Source organism: Doryrhamphus excisus, chromosome 6 (assembly GCF_030265055.1).
Source record: "Doryrhamphus excisus isolate RoL2022-K1 chromosome 6, RoL_Dexc_1.0, whole genome shotgun sequence".
NCBI lineage: Eukaryota > Metazoa > Chordata > Actinopteri > Syngnathiformes > Syngnathidae > Doryrhamphus > Doryrhamphus excisus.
This window is the reverse complement of record NC_080471.1, coordinates 16,536,071-16,559,329: the sequence shown is the minus strand read 5'-3', so window position 1 is coordinate 16,559,329 and position 23,259 is coordinate 16,536,071. Positions and strand designations below refer to the sequence as shown.

Genomic DNA, 23,259 nt, shown 5'->3' with positions numbered 1-23,259 from the left:
TGAAGGGACTGGCATGGAGGAGAGCTTCCAGCAGTTTGATCATTCAGAGGGGGCAGAGTGAGTTGAAATAGCAGAGACCCTTGGCTCATCCCTGCGGTCCTCCTTGGACCGAGAAGAACAGTGCAGGAAGCATTACAAGCATGTAGGGCAACCACGTTTGCTCCTCATTATTACTCCGGTAGCAGTCACATCCCTCCACATTGACCACTAACTGTCCCTTCAACTCCATTTGTGCACACACTTCTGATGAGCCGCTTCTATCTACGAGGCAGACCAATCAACTACTTGTTAGCGGCCTCTACTTTGATTTCCACCCATGGACAAGATTTGAATATTTCCGAGTGAAATGAGACAGAATAGTCCAGTTTCTGCCCAGGGCTTTGAACCCAAGACTCCTAAATCATGCTCTTTGATTTGAGCCTCCTTCCGGTGTAGAGGTGCTTAGCAGTGAAGTAATTAAAACAGGATAGCAGGGTGGTGGATGGAGGGTTGAGATATTTCTCTTTCACCTTGAAGTGGTCCCAACACAAATATGCACACACCTATTTGCAAAAATGGCTTCACACATAATGCTTTTTTTACTGAGTTTGTGTAAGGTAGAAGTGTAAAAGATCAAATCCTTTGCCCTTCCGTCTGATGTAAAAAAGGAGCCATGGAGTTTTCCACGACAATCTCTCACAATCTGAAACACTTGGACCGCTTGTATGGAAAAGCCCCCTGGCTTCCCCTCACCGCGGGTTTCATCAGCGCAAAGGGATAGCCTTCATGTGCACTTTCTGGCATTCACACTAACACACACCGCAAGCGTAAAAAAAAAAAAAAAAGCCGTTTTCAATTTAACATCACCCGTGTCAACATTTCCAACAAATCTCTTGGAAAACATTGATTTCTACAGGTGTGACTGTTCATCAATTCTTCCCATGCAGGCCTGAAATTGAAAAGGCAGCTGCGGTTTGACAAGGAAGAACGTGAGTACCATCGACGTTGTGCTCCAAAACAACATTTAAAAAATAAAATAAAAAAAAGACTTGCAGCTCACGTGTCACAACCACTTACTGGCCACTGTATTAGGTACTCCCGCAGAATGTAATACAGCCGTCCCTCTCCACTTCACAGTTGAAATTTTGTTCAGTCTATCGTGGGTTCCAATGGTTTAATAAAGCCCATCATTAATAAAAACATATGCAAATTGTATGTATTCTTGTCTTAATTCAAGCTTTGCAAGGCATTCAGTGGTGAATCTTTATCTCATCTTTATGGTCTTTTGCTGTACTTTATTGCTGTGTTGCTGTCTGCAACAACATGGAAATAAGTAATATTACCCCTAAACATGATAATTATAAATTATTATGAAAACAAAGGCACATAGCATACATAAATAAATAAGGAAATTAATTTAATACAAGGCTTATTACAGAGACAACTGGACATATGAGCACATATAGTATGAGATTACGCCCCCAGTGAAAATGCACAGCAGCACAGAGCTACCATTATTAAACCTCACCTCTGTGCATTTACACACAGCATTGACATTTATGAACAAGGATGAAGTGAAAGGAGAAATACAAAAAAAATACACGTCTGTCTGTGCAGCATTGGAGAAAGTCATACACATAAGTCTCAATTTGCCTCACACATGGTGTGTTCAAGGACCGCTGAACTAAGATACAAAGCATAAATTGACTTACATGTTCAAAACTGGACGCTTTCTAACATAGTCAGTGTAGTCAGTCAGCAAACAAATGACTGACTAATTAGTCACAGCACCACAAAAAAAAGACCAGCTACTATTTAGCACACAATATAAATGATGTTTCAAAAAATATTCTAAATTAAACACTTCAATGCACAACATCATCATCAAATTTACCGTATTTTCCAGTCATTCCGTAGTATCACCAGGCATAGTCTGGGTTAATGCTGCACTTATTTGGTCATCTAACAGACACTGAGCAATGAACAATTTCACATTGTCACCTTTCTTCTGCAGTGTACTTCCGGCTGTGGTTGTTCATATGAGGTGTCGAAGCCCATTATGTAAATATAAGTGTTTGGTGCTAATGTAGTCAAGCCGCTTTTAACAATTATTTATGTACCCCCTACGGCAATCTGCGTAACCCTAGGGGTATGTGCACCCCACTATGGAAACCAAGGCAATGGAGCAAAGCTGATAGTGAGACTGTACGTGATTAGCAAGCAGTCATAGCAAGACAAGATTTTTAATTTCCTCTCTGGGATTGCGGTTTACTGTGTGCAGGAACAAGAAAGTCAACAAGCTAAAAAATGGGAAAGTATTGCTGCAAGCCCGCACAGAGAATGCTAAGAACATCAAACATTTACATATGGTAAGGGAAATGCATGAAATGTTGCTGTACTTACAGGTGTGTGTCTTCTTCGTCACCGATATGCCTGCAAAGAGAAAGAAAATATGTTAGTGTTGTTGGTATGTTATCAACAGGTCAAAATATATCAGTATGATGCAGTACAGTTGTACACCAGTGCAGAGTAAAATGAATAATAAACATATTGTTTAATTAATAACTTTCTCGTTGACAATGGACAATGGAAAAAATACACGTTTGTTTTGATTGACTATGTTCATTCATTCATTCATTTTCTACCGCTTTTCCTCACGAGGGTCACGGGGGTGCTGGAGCCTACCCCAGCTGTCTCTGGGCGAGAGGCGGGGTACACCCAGGACCGGTCACCAGCCAATCACAGGGCACATATAGATAAACAACCATCACACTCACATTCATACCTATGGACAATTTGGAGTCGCCAATTAACCTAGCATGTTTTTGGAATGTGGGAGGAAACCGGAGTACCCGGAGAAAACCCACGCATGCATGGGGAGAACATGCAAACTCCACACAGAGATGGCCGAGGGTGGAATTGAACCCTGGTCTCCTAGCTGTGAGGTCTGCACGCTAAACACTAGACCACCGTGCCACCTGACTATGTTCACTGCAGCATTATATGTCTATTATTTATATTTAATATGTGGGTCTCTGCCATCAAACTGGAGTGGAATCTTCCCATTTGAACCCTTGCTGGAACGCCGCCCCGCCTTTTACCATGAGGCAGCAAATGCATGTATTTTGAAGTAACAGTCATATGCATAACAGTAAGTTATAAATTATGTATTCTCATCAAATAAGTGACTAGCTGACCAGTTGTCAGACCAAGAGGAGTCAAGGCCGAAATGCGGCATTTTGTTGCCTCTCCCAATGAGCCACTTTGGTTCTCCACCGACATGCTGGGGGCTCCTCCACTCCGTAACGTCGCTCTAATGCCCCAAGAGCCGGATTCGGACGAGCGCACAGCCATCCTCAGTCCCCCGGTGGCCTACTTGATGCTCATGCTTTGCAGGGCAAGAGCACACTAATAGATCCCACTTGTCATGCTGAAGCAATGGTTAATTTTTCTACAGCTTGCGTGGGGGAAACTCGGGGGACAGCAAGTTGACATGATTCAATAACTCGCTGAAAAAGGCATCTGGACGAAGATAACAATGTTTCAGACACGTTTGAGGGAGAAACAAGTCAAAGTGCAATGATGGGGAAAAGAAATAAGGCCTTGAACTTCCTATAGACAAGCACGGAGTAACACATAACCGATAGAGACGCCACTGAGCAGAAAAAAGAAAAGCAGACACCCAAGAGCCATGCAGTCTGGAGTCTTGTCCCACTGCTCGGGACCAAAACCTCCTGTTGTCTCCAACTGCTACAGTTACATAAGATGAACATGTCCCGTCTGAATTTTACACTCGTATGACAATAGGACACGTCATCATCATGCAACATTAGCATTTGTTAGTATTAACTACATTTACTTGTCAAATTCACCTACTGCCATTACAGCCAACATCTATTACATCATCTCCATGCTCTGCATATGTGCCTCCTCTCATGCTATTAACAATAAGGAACATGATAAATACATAATTTTATAGATTACAGCATCATCCTTGGGAAAGATTAAAAAATGTTTGATTCACACAAGAAATATAACCATACACTACATAGAATGAACATCAACAAATATGTTGAAAAAAACACCTGATTGCAAAAAACACCCACTGATAAATACAGAATGTTCTTCAAGACAAGGTCTTCCTATTGCTATGCAGGTTAGGGTAAGCAGACCAGGTGGTTGAAGGGCCTTTCTTTCACCCCTAGGTGTCATTCACATTCATGTGATTGGAGGTGGCAAGGAGAAAGGGCCACAAAGCCAAAGAATGAGTCAGGCGGTGAGAAAGAAGGAGCTATTGCTGTGGGCGCTGACATTGGCAATGGCTGCCAGCTCATGTCTTCTCTACTGGATGGCAGGTTCAGAGGTCAGTCTGGAGGTGACAGTCTCCTTGGCTGACAAACAGACAAGTAAAAATATTGCTTACAGGCAGAGCATAACCTTGCTCTGTGGGTATTTTCTAAATTAATTTAAGTCGTATTTGCACACGAGATTAGCACACTGTGCTGGGATGAAACATTTTTAAAATGGTGGACCACCAACCGTATGGGGTTGCCAGGGTTGGCAACCTGTGGCTCTTTAGCCTTATTGTTGTGGCTCCCTTTGCAGAGCTGGAATACTTTATTTTATTAACATCTGAGTAGGTAAAAGAGTAGGCATTTTTGAAAATAATTGAAAATATCTGACTACCATAAGGCTGTGAATGCACCCATATTGGTGCACCCATATTGTACATGATCCGTACATGATCGGTTGTGTACATCTGGTTCCGCAGATGGAAACATGTAAGTGTTTTACTAAGAGTCACCTACCCCCAAAATATTATAAATAAAGTTATTGACCTATTGGGCTTTAATTTCGTAAACAAGGCACAGTCGCAGCGCACCCACGCCTCCATGTCTCCCATCGGCGCAAGTGGCAAAGAGGGAGGAGAGAAGGCGTGAGAAGGTTTAACACAGCCGAGTGTGATCTCAACCAATTAAATGCACGCCTCTCATTTCCTTTAAATGCGCATCAGAGGCGCACCACAATGCGCGTCATGCACGATGTACACCTACTCGTGGGACACGACAGTTCCCAACAGTTACATTAAATGCAGCATCAGGCATCTTGCTTGTTTTCCACCAGCATTCCTGCTCTACATCACCAAATAGGAGAACCTTTGATGGTATAGTTGCAATCTCCTCATCGTCCTGGAGTAAAAAAAAATATATCTTACAGATTTTAAGAACCAACTTTATATTAATCATTGTTTTTAGTTGCTAATGGGTTACTTTTTCTGTTTCCTGAAAGTCAGCGCAACGTGTTGGCTCATTTGTGATTGGATGGTTACTAAGAGGTGGGGAATGAGGGGTGATCTGGCGTGTGAAGAAGCAGGACCACAGAGATGAGTGATGAGTGAAGCTGTTTTGTGCTTACTTTTCTAAAATGTTGATTTGGTGATGGGGGGGGGGGGGGGGGGGGCAAGCCATTTATGTAGGGGGTCTGATATTGAACATCTAGTAGGGGAATACTGGTAAGGACAAGAAAAATTCATAAGCCAATTACTGAAAGGCAAAATTGAGACTATGTTGTATTATTTTGAAAAGAACGACAGCGCACCTCCCTGCCCTGATTGCAATGTCGCCACTGATGGAATTCCTATTGGTATATTAGCATGTGTCACACTGGGAGGAGGGCCACTTGTCACACTGTGGCCTTTGATCAGTCACATTTCCCCTGCATCGGTCTCATGAGACTTTGCTCATGCTATGGCGGAAGAGAGGCACTGTGCAGGTGACTAGAGGTTAACCTCCACCACATCTATCTGGAAGGAGGGTTGAGGGGGGCACACATCCTGTAAACATGCCACTTAGACAAGAGAAGAGTGAGTGCAGGCTCTCGCTACAGCCGTCTGTGGAGCGGCGTGCCACGGCAGGCGACTCAAAGTGACAGGCCTGTAATGAACTCTGAGGCGCACGGTGGGCTGTACGTCATAATTTCAGGTTCCTTAAAGCCTGACAGGGAATGATTATCATGGATGGTTATTGTCACCCTGCCTCCCTGGGAGACGAGGCATGCTCTGAGCTTGTTGCACCGTGACATTCAAAGTTACAGTCTCCTTCATATAATGGAGCTGTCCTCTCAGCGCGCTAATGGGAGCGATCCATTTAACCTGTGCCAGAAACACACAGACGAGGAAGTTCCTAATGCGAGGCCGTCCCGTGGGGACGTCGCGCTCGTCCCCCCCACACCCCCTGGCTGCTGCCTTCCTGCTGCTTGATTCATTGACTGGTGCTCCTCACTTATCCTCATTCACTGTTCAGTCTGGGGAGACAGGGAGGCTCACTTTGTGCTGCTTGCTCCACATGCCGCTATTGCACGGCCGACGCACACAAGGACACAAGCGGTGAGACGGACAAGGTGTAGCGGAAGAGCCGGCGAAGGTCTAGACAACTATACTAGAACCTCAGAACAAAAATATGGACCTTTGAAACACTTGCTCTTCCGAGAAGTTGGGCAATAACATGATCAAAATGGCTGCCTCTGCTACCACTAGAATTAAGTAGACTTTTATAAGAACACTAAAACGCTGAAGTTAGAGGAAAACTAATATAATTTTCAACCCCATAACTCAGGTTTGCACATATGTATAGTGAGATTTTTTTGTAGAATTTCTTACTCAAGTGGCATGAGAACCAAGTTTTATTTTACTTTACTAACGATGCTGTTGATGTTCATTTTGGGCAACTCCTGAGGTAGTTAATGATGATACGTTTGAGTCTGTCTCACTAACAAACCTGAGGAGAAATCATTACAAACAATGAATGTGTTTCTCCTATTAGACACATCATGGATCCAAAAGTAGCTCTCATTCTTGAGGTTTTGTTGTGATTTATGAAACCGTAGAGTTGTATGTGGCGCGATGCAATAGCTCCCCAAATGTTTGCCTGGATTCAAGAACCTCTGTACCGTTCTAACTTATCAGTTTTTGTGAAGGCCAGGTTCACGTTACACAGAGTAATTTAAGCAATCCTCCCTTTTGCACTGACACACTTATTAACTATTACACCGCTATAAACTATAAGTGCAAAACGTAATTATTAAAAAAGCGCAATGATTCTAATCAGCTGCCCCCTAATATACTAAAACACTTAATCCATGGAGAGGCCAACCCTCTGGGGGGGCTGAAGCGAAAAATGACTTCTCTGTCTCCAGGCGCTGTTATTTCTGGTCATTTCTAATTGGTTTTAACTAAAAGCAACCACTATGAGACTCCACAGGTTACTTCAATGCATCACTATGGAATTGTCTGCAAATAGAAGATATACATCCAAATTAGTTTTAGAGGGCACCACAATTGTCTTTCAGAAAGAAGAAAGTAATGGGAAATGTAAGCATGTATGACTTCCACTGAGAAGTCAAGACATCCCAGTGGGGAAGGCAATGTTATCAGGGTGACCCTGACACCGCAGAAGTCCTTCCCGAGTTAAGTTATTATGTCATATACCCCGTACTCATGTCACCCATGCTTGTGTGCAGTTCTGCATTGCTGGGCTGTGCAAGTCTCCAGGTGAGTCCTGAGCGCTGTTTGGTGGCTCGTGAATTATACATTGCAGCAGAGGAATTGACGTGGCCCAGAAGGGCCGAGAAACAGCCGGCATGGCTGCAAGGCAGATTGAAGACTCCGACGGAATTTTAATTGTACCTCGGGGAGCACGTGTGATAAGTGCTATTGTTATTGGTAAGACACCGCTGCACACGTTTACCTTTGTGGGAGCTCCAATAAATGACAGCAAGAAGGTGCAAGGTACAGAGCTTTAACACAATAGTGTTTGGTTCAACTAAAGAAAATGAATCCTATCAGTAATGTTCAACAAATATTTATCTCTGCACTTATAAAGTCTCCATGGTCTTTCTGAATATGCAACTTGTTACCACTGTGATCAGACTTTTCAATAAACAACTCCTGAATCGGAAAACTCAATTAATTGATTGTTACTGGGAATGAGCTGGATACTGAGTACATTTCATCATTATCCGTATTTGTGTTTAAAGAAAATGCTCATTATGTAGTCACTCTTTATGCTCTGTGATTGGCCAGTCACACACAGCGGTGGCAGTGGCTCAACGACTTCACATGCTGCAATTGGGAAGTTCATTCCTTCATTCATTTTCCACGGCTTATACTCACGAGGGTCGCGGGGGTACTGGAGCTTTTTGCTTATAGCATTATGATTGGGTGCAGTTGATGCATTGAGATGCACTTGGGGTATTATAATATTTGTGGTATTCCTACTTAATGACATATTTACACCCTAGGAGGCAATGGTCATCAAAGACGGTGCCTATCTTGTAAATGTTCACTTACATTGGTTTAGGCTTGTAATGCCCAAACAAATTGTTTTGTTGTGTGGCAAAGGTGAGCAGCCACAGCATGAGGGTTTGAGAACTGCTCTGATATTGGTCACTCTGATCGCGGCTCAAAGTAGATGACAAAGCAATTCCCCCATGAGCAGCGAGCTGGTTTCTGGAGGCCCTATCGGATGCAGGAAAGACCAAGGGCATTGGTCAAAGCCAGGCCAGGTGAACAGGCAGGCCTGTCTGTATACTGTCCTCACAGGTGATTCTCAACCCTGTGGTAATCTCTCTGGGATCCAATCTCAACCAAGCATGAAACCTAATAGCTTTACAGGCTGAACTGTAAATAAAGACAACCCGCATTCAGCAGACCACCCTGACAATCGTCATTCGCTCCACACCAGTCTACTGTACTGTATTGGTTATATACTTCTGTAAGCAACACAATCGGGATGGACATTTTGCTAAATGTCATTTTATAATGACATTATTAATTATTATAATGGGGGAATGTTCTGAATTCTTGTTTTTGGTGCTATATAACTAAAACTCAATTGAATTGAATTGGGCTGCAGTTGCCCTTCCCGGCGCAGTCCACTCTACCAAATTACCAAATTGTTCTCATGGACCAAATTACCACTCCATGGGGTGCACCACCCTGCACAACCTTGCGCTGTGAACATAACTTTATTTTCCAGCAGGTCCCTGCATCACACCTGGAGCTCACTGGTATGTGTGAGTGACATGAAGAAAGGCTCTGAGTCAGCTGAAGAGAGTTTGTTTAGCACCATCTGTTGGTTCGCATTTGTAAATGTTTAAACTCCTGAATATAAGATAGCTCTTCTTTTTGAGACTTATTTTGTAACACAAAAACCCAACATCAATACAAGTAGATTAGACTGAAAATCACTTCTACTGGTTTCAGACAAATAATGCACTCTCAGTTGTTTTAAGACACAATTAATTCAGCAATTATCTAAATAATGAATTATGCACATCCCTTTTGTACACAATGGCTAACATTCATTTATGTAAACACATGGCATCATTACACACACACACACACACACACACACACACACAAAACACCTGTGTTGTTTGCATTTTCTAACCACAAATCCCATTATTACAAGAAGGGTTAGAGGTCGCTTTGCTTCTCTAGAAGACATCCCCCCTAGAGACACTTGTGCATTTCTATTCACATTACCGTTTATTATCTTATCCTTACATAGGTCCAACTCTAAACAGAGAATACATTTATACAGCTCTTGGGGCTTAAACCGCAGTTATGCTCATTTTATAATAATAGGTTTTAATATCGGTCAGTAGGGATGTGCCCCCTTGGGCTAACCTATTAAGAGGAATTTAAATATCTGGACTATGTTGTGGTTAAATGAATAGAATCTCACTTGTTGTCATTGTCTTTGTGACGCATGCATGCAAAGGATGATTCACATATGTATATATGATAGGCATATTCGTTTCATTATCACATGCATTTGATATCATCTCCAGGATAGCATAAAGTGGGATTAGAGAAGGTGATCTGATGTGTATGCCGACAGTTAGTGACAATCTGTTAGCAGAGGCGTGCTGCTCTGTCAACATGTATAATCAACCTGAAGGGGGAAGGAGACCAGCACTTTTCATGACAAACTCATGTCAGCTAATATCACCTGTATATAAATATGGCTGACTCTGTATTATATTGGAAGCCTTTCATTAGCATCACTCACTCATCCTCAGCTCTCATCCAGCAGAGTGCAGAGCATGCAGGCACTTGTCTAATGAACATCGGTCTGTGGGGAAGGATCACTGTGAGTGAGCCCATCTCCCACAACAGTGGACTCATGGCCCTGCTGATGAGGACTTGGCTCTAATTGCTGGAATGGGAGGGAACTACAGCCCCATTAGGTCTGGTCTTAGCACTTGCCAATAAGCCAAACTGCCCCGATGAAGCTTCCCATGTAATGAAAACTTCCTCTGAGATGAATTACACGTCTGTCAATTGACTAATTAATATCACAGACTTGTCTTTTACAGCTGCTACACAGCCAGTAAGAGAGGCAGAGGTTATTAAGGTATTTTCGGAGCACAGGAAGACATAAAGGAAGGAAAAAGGCGAGGCACGCTTGAAAGCACGCCACGACGCGTTGCAGTCATGCCCGCACTTAGCACCGCATCTATTTTTCATGTATTTCATAATTAAAACCTGCGAGTTCTCGGAGCCCTCCGTGCTCCGTGCAGATCAAAGGTAGTCCTATTAGCAAGGAGTTCATCAGTGGAGCCACTTTTCCATTTCCAAGCAACAGAGTCATGCTTAAAGCACAAATATTCTGTAATTACACACATGTGTGATAAGGCGACAGCCACAGAGCTGGACTATGATTAATAGAACACAGATCACAGTTGTCCCCCCCTCGTTTCTTTTTCAAAGCTAACACAACAGAGGACTTTATACACAAGGATAACCCATGAGTAGCAGATAATGGGCTTGATGAAAGACTGAATACATATTTCACACATCTCCTATTATGGTGCAGGTAGCGTACGCTTCAGATTGTTGCCTTCTCACCCCTCCCTGCTGCATTCTCTATTTAAATGTAATCGCAGGATAACATGGGATAAACCTCTGCAGAGCGCAGACACCATTCCTCCTTTCTGCTGGGATATAGGCCGACACAAGTAACTTGACTCCACAATGAAAAATGCTACATTCCAGCAAAGCACAGCACCAATAAACACAGGAATCTAATCTGGCCTTCAATCTGGAATGAAATATCCCCTAATAAACCCTAAACATTGTTACTGTATGTCTCAGTAAAGATGGTATCCTGTAGAGTTTGTATATTTGCCATCTTTTGTAGAGGACGAACATACTATGTACTTTAATAGTACTGATAACATTTACTTTGTCTTGACCAGCACACAAACTACTTAGACACACATGGTAGTTTCTCAAGTGCACAGTCACATGAAACAGCAAAATATTCTAATATAATAATAATATCAATACATTATACACTAGGGCATAGGGGGAACCAGGAAAATGCAATAAAATGGAGAGCTCTGAATCATACAAGCATATTCAAGAGGCAATTTGCACACACACACACACACACACACACACACACCGACCGTTCACCGACCTTCCCCAAGGGGGCCCCCACCCCACTATTTGAGTAGCACTGTACTAGGGTGAGCATAATCAATTGATCGGCCCTTAAAAAAATTCAATCGATTGAGCCACAATGGGATGCACTACTTGGCTGCAACCAGCAGAGGTGCTGTTGGCTCTGTCTCAACCAGTTTGCTATCTGAAGAACAATAAGATGATGTCAGACGTTAGCAGAGCATGGAAACAAGAGTTCAGAACAGTGCAATAGAGATGTCCCCATCCTACAATTGCAACTCAATGGAATAAAGGAAAGTAGAGATTACTCATAGCCTAGCAAGTCAGTATCTCTGCATTACTTTCAAGTTATCCTATGAAATATACATAATAAATATACAGTTTAGAAATTGTATATTATGAAATACAAAAGCAAAATAAAAATACTTATATTTTTTAAATGCATATATTCTAGGGAGTAGTGAAAAGGTTCATTTAACCATTACCGCTCATTATTTTACTGATTACTAATTTTAACCCACTTATTAACTATAAACTGGAACTCCATGAAAATTGCTGACTGTTTACATGATATGTTTGTGCACGGCAGTCGCTACGTACCATCAGAAGAACAACTTGCGCTCAAGTCAAATGAGAGAGGAACTATAATTAGTTGCAGTAGCGTTCACACACTCATAGGTTCTCAACTTCCTATGCGTTCTTAATGAAAACAATAACAACTCTAGAGCTTTCGGTACCAAGTTAACACCAGAAGCTGAACTTCTCTAGGCTCAGGGGTCACGCAGAGTTCATGGTAAAAGTGTTCAGTGATAACAAGTGGACAAGAGAAGAGGAAGAACACAGAACACACAGAACAAAGATGCAGAGCCTGATATGCACTTATACTGTTTTCACACACACACACACACACACACACAAAAACAGCTGCACATTTATTTGGAAGGCAAAATGAGACCCTGCCTTGAAAGAATATTGTATCCCATCAGTGTACATTGAATTCACGACTATGTTGTGACTGTATGACTCTATTCTCAGGATGTCTGATGGGATACATTGTGGTTGTCTATGGCCACACAATTCAAATGGCAAAATAACTGTAAACTACTGAGTCAGGAGTGGGGTCCGAGGCTGTGGCCATACATTGTCAGCAATATGACGGACTGTAGTCGTGGCTGGCAGTAATAATTAATAGCATAGTCTATAAGCATTCCATTAGGTGCAAGCAGCTGTCATAAACATCTTAATTAATTTACAAAGCAAGCAACTGGGGAATTATGGCGACGTAAAAATCTGCTTCCCTCTGCCGCTCCATAGCGCTGGAACAGATCGGGCTTTTAAATTTTTAAACATGCCTTTCATGTTCTCCAGAGCACTAAAAAGCCTTTGAACAGTCAGGTTGTTGGAGATTCACCTAGCAGTCCAATAGCAACCAGTCCATGTGCTATTCTTCTTTTCATATAGCAACAAGGTCTCTTCTTGGACGCTATCACTCACTACTCCTCGTGTCTTTTGCTTCATGACACAACGTGGCTCTACTATAGTATGTACTATGTTAGACACTATATCATAGATTTGCCCATAAGACGCTGTTGCCCATACTGATCCAGTTCTCAGAAGAATTCAGAATGATTTTGTAAGTAAAAATTAAAATGATTCAAATGAATAAAAGTTTTGCTGTAGCAAAATTTAGTGTTTCCTGCACATCCACAATACATACGATAGAAATAACAAAATAACTAAAGCCAACTGGGATAGGCTCCAGCATGCAACCCTCGTGAGGATAAGCGGTACAGAAAATGGATGGACAACTAACACAACTAAACAACTAACACAACATAATATCCATCTTTCCGTTTTTTATGCCGATTGTCCTCATTAGGGACCTGGGGGTATGCTGGAGCCTATCACAGCTGACTGTGGGCGAGAGACAGCCCTGGATTGGAAAACATTACATGATAAATAAAAAAATGAATAAAATTGGCCTCACAGCTAGGAGACGCAGGTTTGATTCCCCCTCGGCCATCTCTGTGTGGAGTTTGCATGTTCTCCCCATGCATGCGTGGGTTTTCTCCGAGGACTCCGGTTTCCTCCCACATTCCAAAAACATGCTAGGTTAATTAGCGACTCCAAATTGTCCATAGGTATGAATGTGAGTGTGAATGGTTGTTTGTCTATATGTGCCCTGTGATTGGCTGGTGACCAGTCCAGGGTGTACCCAGCCTCTCGCCCGAAGACAGCTGGGATAGGCTCTGGCACCCCTGCAACCCTTGTGAGGATAAGCGATAGAAAATGACTGAATGAATAAATAAAATACACATACCATATCCTCTAAAGTCCATAAGTAGAATGCATTTGTCTTACACAATTTGTCCAGTTCAATTTCTTATAAACACTGTTCCACCTGAACACAGTTTTCTGTTCATTTTCATTTTCACAAGTGCAAGTTCCCATCCTCCCCCACTTCCAGCTGAGGTTGTTATGTGAGGTGGGACAACCACAACAAACACTTGCCTTACGTAAGAGGGGCATCCTCCTGAGGATACCGAAATTACAGCTCAGACACAGCGGCAAAAGAATGTCGCTCTCACTCTGCTCCGTATCCAGATACCAAAGGGTCAGAGTGTTATGGTGAAAAAGTCCCCCTCAGTTAGAAAGGGTGAGATTAAAGTGGCCTCTCCATTATAGCATAAGGGTTTAAGAGTATTTGCACCTTCAGAGCTTGGATTTTAAAAATGTGTGACACTAAGCAGAGCTGACCCAACATTTTGGAGGGGAAACAGCTGAGACGAGGCTGAAATCCCTTATTCAATGAAATCCAAGCCAACAGCTCTTATGCTTATTATATTAGGAAACAGGACCCACACCTCATCATGCACTGAATACAGTATATGTATTCACGGTGTGCAATCAGGAGTCTATTTAACCATGCAAAACATCTACAATATGGCATTTACTAAGTGGACATTGAATTTTAATGTGCCCATTACTCTCTGATGATAGCCAGGCATCCTTTTTTTTCGGTCTCACCCCAATCCGAACCTGTCTTTGCCTTGCCATCTCTCTCCATTTCAGGCCGTGCTCTATTTGCTTAACCCAGCCAGTGAAGCTAAAGCACTCCCAAGGCACATGATCAAAGTCAGCAGTCAATTCACATTACAATGCATTGATTTGATGTTTCCTAACCTCCCAGGCCTTTCTCTAAAACTGCCAAGGACCTTCAGGATATTTCACAGTGTGCCCCCCCCCCCTCCCCTCCCCTCCCCCTGCCACACTGCCTTGCAAGTAAGCGTAAATGTGTGTGAGTGTTTCAGATATAGGGTTATATATGGAGATGTTTTCTGGGTATTTGATATCATTTGAGTCCGTTTTTTTTTGTAGAAGAAGGTGCCAACAGCAATCCATGCCCCCCCTTTTCCAATATGATTACTGCCCTCCACTGGCCTGCTGTTTCTGATATTGTTTCACAGTAAATCACTCCCTTGCTCCTCTCACACAGCACACTTCGTTTGCTTCTCATTATTTATTCATGTGTTATTTTTTATTGAGTTGGCTTCTATGCTTTAGCGACTGCCATTTCCCCCCGATGGGCCCTTCAGAGCACTTCCATGTTTTATTCAATTACAACAACCTATTATGGCAAGAAAAAAAATAAAAAAAAGTTGTGCATGGCGCTCAGTCACCGACCGCTCGCGTCTATGGTATATTCTACTTCTACAGGATGATTTGAACAAGACTGCTTATACAGTACATGACTAACAACTGTTACATCCTTCTTGCTTTCAGATGAGACAGAGTTGATTGTTTACTTCCCCCACACCCCCACCACCCCAAGGTTGTCAACATGCATACACATCACGACACAGTGACACACTGACCTGCAAGCACACAGATAAGAATACCTTAATTCTAAACCCACAGAGAAAGAGGTAAACATCTCAACTATTGACATATGTCGGGCAGACCTTCCTGTAACTGGTGTCAACATCATCACGGTTGTGTGTTCTTTAATTATTCCTCAGAAGCCACAAAAATGCTCTGTGAAAAGCACTTATTGATTTCTGCCTGGTAGATGGGACAAACATACTTTAGAGCCATACAGAGACTGTGAGAAACATCAGAAGGACAGCAGAAGAACAGAGATGAACTGTTAACAGGCGGCTTGGAAGGCAGTGAGGCCAAATCGGGTGAAAGTGAGGGGAAACTAAAAACATAAGAGAAGCTTATCGAGAGACACCTGTTGTGGTATAGCGTGAGTACAACAGAAGAAATGCAATATATGCAAAATACATATACAGTAAATGGTGAATGAAATGGATAAATTAATCCGTTACAAAGGTGCCTTTAAAGCGTGAATGATGAAGCTGCGTACTTTCTCATCAACTTCGTTAGCAGGTGCAATCATCATCACACACACACTGGCTCGGCTCACTTTGTGTAGTGTGTCTCCCTTAAACCATTCCCACTGCAACTTGTGTTTACTAGGAACCTTAGTCAAGGTTGTATAGTACTTTCCACTGTTTTGCATCCATATGCAAAAAAGCACAGACACAACACACAGTTCTTATTAGGACAAAAAACAGAGTTCTAGGGACAAATAAACTACACACACACACACATACACACAATAAGATGACTGAAGGATTCCCTGGACAGAATCTGTCTATAGCAGGGGTGCCCATTAAGTCGATCACAATCGACTGGTCAATCGCAAAGGCATTGTGGGTAGATTGCTTGGCATTGAAAAAAAATTGCCGCCAGCCTATCATCCGTCCTCACAATGACATCTTCCTGACTTTTCTCTGACACATGCATCATTGCGTATGCACATACAACTGTGCTAAGTACTGCAAAACTCTAGCAAGCTAGCAAGTAATAAAGGGGATAAAAATTATTGGAAAAGCTGAACCAAGTTAAAAGTCGATGACCTACCATACGGAGTGGGAGGAGGACTTCTTTTCACAATGTCATTTTCAAAGTGTGTTTGCCTCTTCTATCAGTCTACAATTGCTTTACCAAAGAAGGGAAATATGGAGGGCCATTTTCGGACAGTTCATAAAAAGTATGAGACTGCGTTCTTTCCGAAAGCGAGCTGAGAAGGAGAAAGGTGAAGGAGCTAAAATCCCAGCTGCTGTCCAGACTATGCATCCCTGGCTGATTCCATTCAGTGCAAGTCATCAGAGTAAGGTAATGTACAGAGTTGCATTGTGCAATATAGGTTAATGCAGTAATGCTAGGTACACCAGCATATACTGTACATATAAAAATAATTCTCAATGTGTTTTGCATTTTTAGTAGGTGGTAGATCTTTTTGACTCGGTCATGTCATAAGTAGCTCTCAGGCTGAAAAAGGCTGGTCTATAGTGTCCCAAGTTTAAAAGAACCACTATCCATTATTCACAGAAACTGAGTCACTAATGTGTGGATGCTTTGTTTGGACACTTGATTTTGCGTGCACTGTTTCTCAGCAATTGTACAAAACCTGAGACACTTTTGGCAATAATCATTCTCCTGAATCCAAAAGCTGGAGTGTATGAAAACCAAAATACCTCCATATATGAATCTCACTTCTTTTGTGAGATATTTGCAAGACACAATTAAAGGGAATATGTGTGTGTGTGTGTTTTTTTAAAATGGCACTCCGCTGAATAAGTGCAAGGCAGACACAGTCCATTCTTCTTGCCAGTGTGCATCATTTGGCGTACTCATCATGTGTGAGGTCCTAAAAGCGCCGCACTATTGTTATTTCATGAGACGGGCCGTACAAGTAACCGCAGTCTGAGCGGCAGAGGGTGAATTCTCCTGCATGGCTTCACAATACACAGACAACACATTTAGAGATGTCAGCTCCAAACTGGAGAACAGTTGTTAGGCGAACCCACTAACCCCCGTGACTTCACCGCGTCTAGCCGAGATGCTCTGGAAACCCCACTTAAAAATGCATTGGGTTTTCTTGACACTGCTCGGCGTGCCAGGGGTAGGGGTAGGGGGCTCGTTGCTTACCCTGCACTTACATAATTTACAAAAGTGAAGGTTTAAGTGTAAGTGGGGGCGGGTGCATTGGTATTTATATATGAGTGTCAGTGAAAGGGGGTAGCTACAAAGAACTGGCATCCAATTGCCATGCGGACAGAAAATTCCACCAGTACGAGCAGAGCTGACACCACTGTAAGATTTGACGACTACATGCTGAGACGCCTCTTACGACATGCTGACAGACAGCAGGGAGGCCCCGCCCCCTTCTTCTGCAAGTCAAGCGGAATGCAGACGCAACAGGAACAAGGCAGAGCGTCTGAGCACATTAGAGGTGCACTGATCCAAGACGGTGGCGTGGTTATTTATTAATCAGCTGAGCTTAGCTAACTGCCTGCTTAAATAAACAGCACAAGCTTGTAGCAAGAGCACTATATGTTTATGTCAGCTTATTGTACAGGCTAACTGAATACCACAGTGCAAAATCCGGCTGTGCACATTTCAGCTTCACATTTGAACCTCGCTGGTCACTGGTATACAACTGAATGGAACGTAGTACAATAGATCCACAAGTCTGCCTACTAGTTGATGCCACTACTTATAGGTTATCATATGGTTTGTCTGGTATCAGGCCAGGTATCATGCCCCCAAGTGTCAGTATCAGCACGAGATGATCTTATTATCACATACTATTTAATCATGAGCTTATAATCACGTACTATTTAATCAAAAGACCATTTTGTTTCCAGAAAATGTTCAGCTTATTACATGTATTATATCTAAACAGTGTAAACACAACAATTGCAAAAATATTTCAACAATAATATTTTATCAACAGTCTTATCTTATCAATGTCTGACAATTAAAGTTCCATTAATCAAGTTTGGGTTTTTTGGTGACTGGAGAAGCACTAGGCACTAAGCACTCGTGTGCTGTTCCCTGATTGGTTGTTTCACGGGCACGATACCAGAGCAGCGCGCTCTGAGTGGACACCTGGGGGCTGATATTGGACATGGTTAAACTCTGTATTTTATCAGTATCACTGCCCTGGGCTTTGACACAGTATCATTTTGGCATTTTCCTGTATCATTCATGTGCGGTTTCTAGGGTACAGGGCCAACTAATACTGTAGTATGTGGTAATACTTGTTATAGTGCTATAGACCAAACAATGCTTTTGTCGATATGATGCAGTCCAGTCCAGACAACCATCGGCTCATTAGCTTGTGTAAGTATATGTAATGATTGTGCAAGCGAGTGACTGCATGCATAATAGATTCACTGCTACAAAACCATATAGCATGTGATCCACTATAAACAGTCAAGACTCACAACTAACAAGAATGTGTGCCTATTTGTGAATTACTCATCTACAGTGAATCCGGTGTTAAGTAACAACATTCTGAAGTGTCAGCAAACACACTAATGTACACAAAATCACCCCTCTCATGTTGTACTTTTGGAGTTCATTGGCACAACAACAGTCACCACAATGCTTTTTTTTTTTTTTGTCAGTTTCAACGCCTCACAGTTGGGATGTCAGCATGTTGGAATGGTGCTGGGAAACGTAGGCTTTTAACCGAGAAGAAACATGTCAGAAAAAAAAAAAAAGGCAAATAACAGAATGGAATGCAATTCTCCAGAGAGTACCGCTCACCCCTCCTCTTCTCTTTCCCTTGTGTCTCTTTTATTGTTCTTTTGGCAAGCTGGCTAATACACAAGAAAGCACTGGCACACGTTCTCTCTACCTGTACAAGGAGGAAAGGAAGAGTTGATGCCAGGGTTTCAGCTTCTGAGACTAATTGGACATTTGCACCTGAGCATTTGGCTCTCCATTCCATTTATATTGTTGATGCAAGCTGCTTGTTTGCTTTACACTGTTTTAATAATAATAATTATTGTATTACAATTATATCATTTTAAACAACAGTACAGAAGTATAACACCAAAGACTAAGTTGTACAACTGCCATTTTAAGCCACATGCAGACATAGATAATGTTTCTAGATGCTCGTGATGCTTCAAATGCATTGATACTATCTTGTGGAGTTAAAAAAAAACAAAACAAAAAAACTACCACATTCACAAGGGAACCTCAGCGTCCTCCCATGTTAGCATTTTTTTTATCAGTCAACATAAACAAATTACAATAACATTTTGCCTCTATTTGCATACATTTTCCGGGTAGCATACAATATGTGCAGGACTTTTCATGTTATTAATACACATTATGAGTCTAACTGTTTTAAAAATGGGATGAATTGTGCTAATTTTTACCCTTTTTTTGAGTTGTGGTCTCCTATAGAGCAGCTACACACAACAACCTGCACGTATTATTTTTTTTTTTTAATTTCCAGAATCTGCACCTATTCCAGCTGTATTTCCTTTGATTTGTGCTTCCTGCCAAAGTGGTCTGAAATCTGACCCTGTGACATCACGAAGGGGCAGTTATACCACGCCTTTTGAAACTGAGCGTTCACTTCTAAATGTGCACGCCTCAGTATCTGAAATGTTGGCATTGTTCAACATGAGAATACAGCATTCTAACTATATTTATAGAAAGGTAGAAAGGTCCCCTTTAAGGAATGCTATCAAAAATGCTGTGGCAATGATTTCACATTAGGGTCTTCAAAGGTGTTCTGCCATAAAGGAATGAAAGGTAGGCCAGGGGAGGAGGTGGAGGATAGATCTGCAGGGAGCCAGACAATACCGCCGTTTCGAGTGGGTCACAGGTCTTTGCTTGGGAAAAAAAAGCTAATGACCAAATGGCATGAGCTGTTCACTATTCACCCACATGTGGGTGTCATAATTATAGGTGACTTTGTCAAGCTTGAGCAAGAGGGGGCTTAACATGCTATCAGTCTGGCACACATCGGTAGATATCTGCTGAAGAAGAGCCCACCATAGCTTAGTTGAGCTCCTCAAAATAAGGCATTACTCTCCTCTGCCTAGGTCTTTCGTTTGGTCTCTGTTGTCCTTCTTTAATGCCTGAATTTTATTGTTATTAAGTTATTTATTTGTTCAGAAGGCCGCTGTGGCTATTTTGCCACTTGATGCATCCCAGTATTCAAAACCAGTGTCCAAACCAGTCACAGTGGAAAAGGAGTACTAGTGAACTACGTATTCTGTATTAAATAAAAAATAGATATTTGATGTAAATAAAATCTCTTCCCTCACTTTGAAGAACACTTTATCCAATTATTTTTCTTCCAGTGTGAAGTTGAGGATGTGTTCATATAGGCTAATGCAGCGCTTCTCAAATTGTAGGTTGGGCCCCCTTGGGGAGGGGGTTGTGATGAACTGTCGGAGGGGTGCAGAGGTAGAAAGGACTTTCAATATTAGCGCAGACCTGCCTACATGTATGGATTTGTCGCACTCTGCAGAAACACGCTTGTATGCTTCACTGCTCTCCATTCCGCTGGTTTCAGTTAGGAGTTCAGTCTGTACAGTACAGATAAATAAATAGATATTATCAGTTTCTCAATAGTATTTCAAAACGAGAGGGCACAAAAACATTTCTGTCCCTCGGGGGGGGGCATGGCAGAAAATAACTGAGAACCACTGGGCTAATGCAATGTTGAAAACAATGTCTGAGGTTGTTGGGGCGGTGGTCACGTGGGGGGGTGTGCAGTCAATTCACATCTGATGAAAGTATCTTTTCATAGCATCTCCTCTGAATCAAACCCAAGCGTGTGGCAAAAGGACCTCGGCAAAGGGTGGTTATTTTCACAACCTGCTGAAACATTAAAAGGCAATCTAACACGGAGAAATATAATTATTTTATGCATTCAAATGAACAACATAAAACGTTTGTGAAATTTCAAAGAAATGTTCACATGAAATAGATGGAACAGAAATTATCTAGGGGCTTTTTTTTTCCTCTTTTCTTCAGACTTCAGAAAAGAGAAATTTATTTCTGCCTTCATCTCTAAATTGGATGCAATTTATTGCCTCTCCAAAGCTCATTTTTCACTGGCTTGCTGGATCCATGGGCCATGGCAAGGCAATGCGTATCTGCCCGCCTCCACTGGCCTCGGGTGCTAATATGTGGAAACTGGCTTGGGGGTGTGGAGTCCAACCAATAGAAGAGGAGGCAAAAGGAAGGGAGGAAAAAAAGGGGGAAATAAAACCAGAGGAAAGAAAATAAAATAATGAGAAAAAAACAGGAAGCAGTTTGATAACCACCAGATATTTGGAAGCTGTCAGCTGACTGCAAAGAGCTCTGGGATGTCAGACACAAGAAAAGGGAAGTTATATAAGCAGGCTGCTCCAGCACGGGAGGAGAGGCAGACAGAAACAGTGAGCAAGGGACATGGAAACACACTATTTAAAGTGACAGGGACACCACCATCAAAGCAAAAACAAACATGGAACACGGTGCTGCATGCATTTACACCACGCTGAGGCAGGTGACTGTCCAATGAGCACAGCCAGCCCCTTGGTGGGTAGTTGAAAACCGTAGAGACAAAGGTCAGAGGTCATTCTCAACAGTACTTCCACCCAATGTTTTTTTGAAGTAAGTAAGGCCTGCAAGCCCCTGGAGTCACACGGTTGCCTGGTTACCTCAGCTCTGTGGAGCTTTTTGGGCTTCATCCAGCTTGCAGATGCATCGCAAAGCCAAAACCCACCAAGCCCACCATCATCTCTCCACTCACCCCCACGGCGGTCACCCATTGACTTGTATTTCAAATTTACTTCAGCTGCATGGGTGAGATGGGTTGGACATTTCATTTAATCATTCTTATTTGAAATAGACAAGCCATACATTGATAATGCTATAACTGTTGCAAAAGAACTTGCTAGTTATCTCCTCTTAATACAATTACAGGTGATCAAACATGGGGAGGGGGGCTCAAAAAATGTCCATAGGTGATTGTGAATAGTTAGTTGACCAATCCTGCGTCTACGCCACCTCTCACCAAAATTCAGCTGGGATGGGCTTCACCTCATTTGTGACCTTCTAATGAGAACAAATGTTTGGAGGGATTGAATATTGGTCGGGTTTGGCATCAATGCCCAACCAATGAATACCAATATATACTGGTTATTAATAGCCCTGTGAGAAATTTATGGTAATTAATAGGCCATTTGTTTTTTTTTTCAAGTGTGTTTCTGTGTTGCAGCTGCATCCCCCTAAGTGGCATGTTTGAATGATGGGAAGAAAAGCATCTCCGGACCCCAAATATTAACTTAATGTAATCAACTAATTAAACTGACTGTACGCGGCGGGGTCCTCCAGCTGCCTAGAGGAGGGCAACAATCGAAAAGATAGCCCACCTCTTCCTGCTTGAAGCAGACAAGATGAAACACAAACAAATTAGTTGCATTAGTTGCGTTTGTTGTCAGCTAATACTAGTGATTGGCATAGCTACTAAGTAGTTGCTAGCTTTTTAGCAGTTCCATTGTCAAAAATGTAAACAAATCCATTGGTGCTGTACCCTAAAGTGTGGAGTTTGAGATACTGCAGTCCGCAATCACATAAGAACCCGTTTTGTTTTCCCTACATTTAGGTATTGTGTTAGTACCTGAATAAACGGACTGTGTTTAGGGACAACCAAGCAAAGATCAAACAGTGTTACAGTGAAAGCACCTAACCAGATTAGAAATACCATTCCAAACCATAACCCAAGCCAAACTGGATGGCTCCAGTCCAGTCCGTCCAAACCGCATTCTACCCCGCGACCTTCATGTTACACTTGCGCAAAGCACTGAATAACTATCGCATTTCTTTGGCTGACAGCTGACACCAAGAGGCACAGGTGATATACGAGACATGACAAGTGATTCTAATTAAATGTAGAGCTTGTGGATGTAAAGTGGCAGGAAGGGAACAAATCCTGT

At 42.3% G+C, this 23,259-nt stretch overlaps 1 protein-coding gene across 1 annotated transcript in view; it reads right to left on the bottom strand.

The window, feature by feature from the left end:
• Positions 1 to 23,259, bottom strand: part of roraa (RAR-related orphan receptor A, paralog a) — a 222,705-nt gene that overhangs the window by 75,809 nt on the left and 123,637 nt on the right. Inside the window, exon 2 of the mRNA XM_058075290.1 lies at positions 2,383 to 2,412. Within this exon, the coding sequence (XP_057931273.1) occupies positions 2,383 to 2,412 (30 nt within the window). The remainder of the gene's footprint in view (positions 1 to 2,382; positions 2,413 to 23,259) is intronic.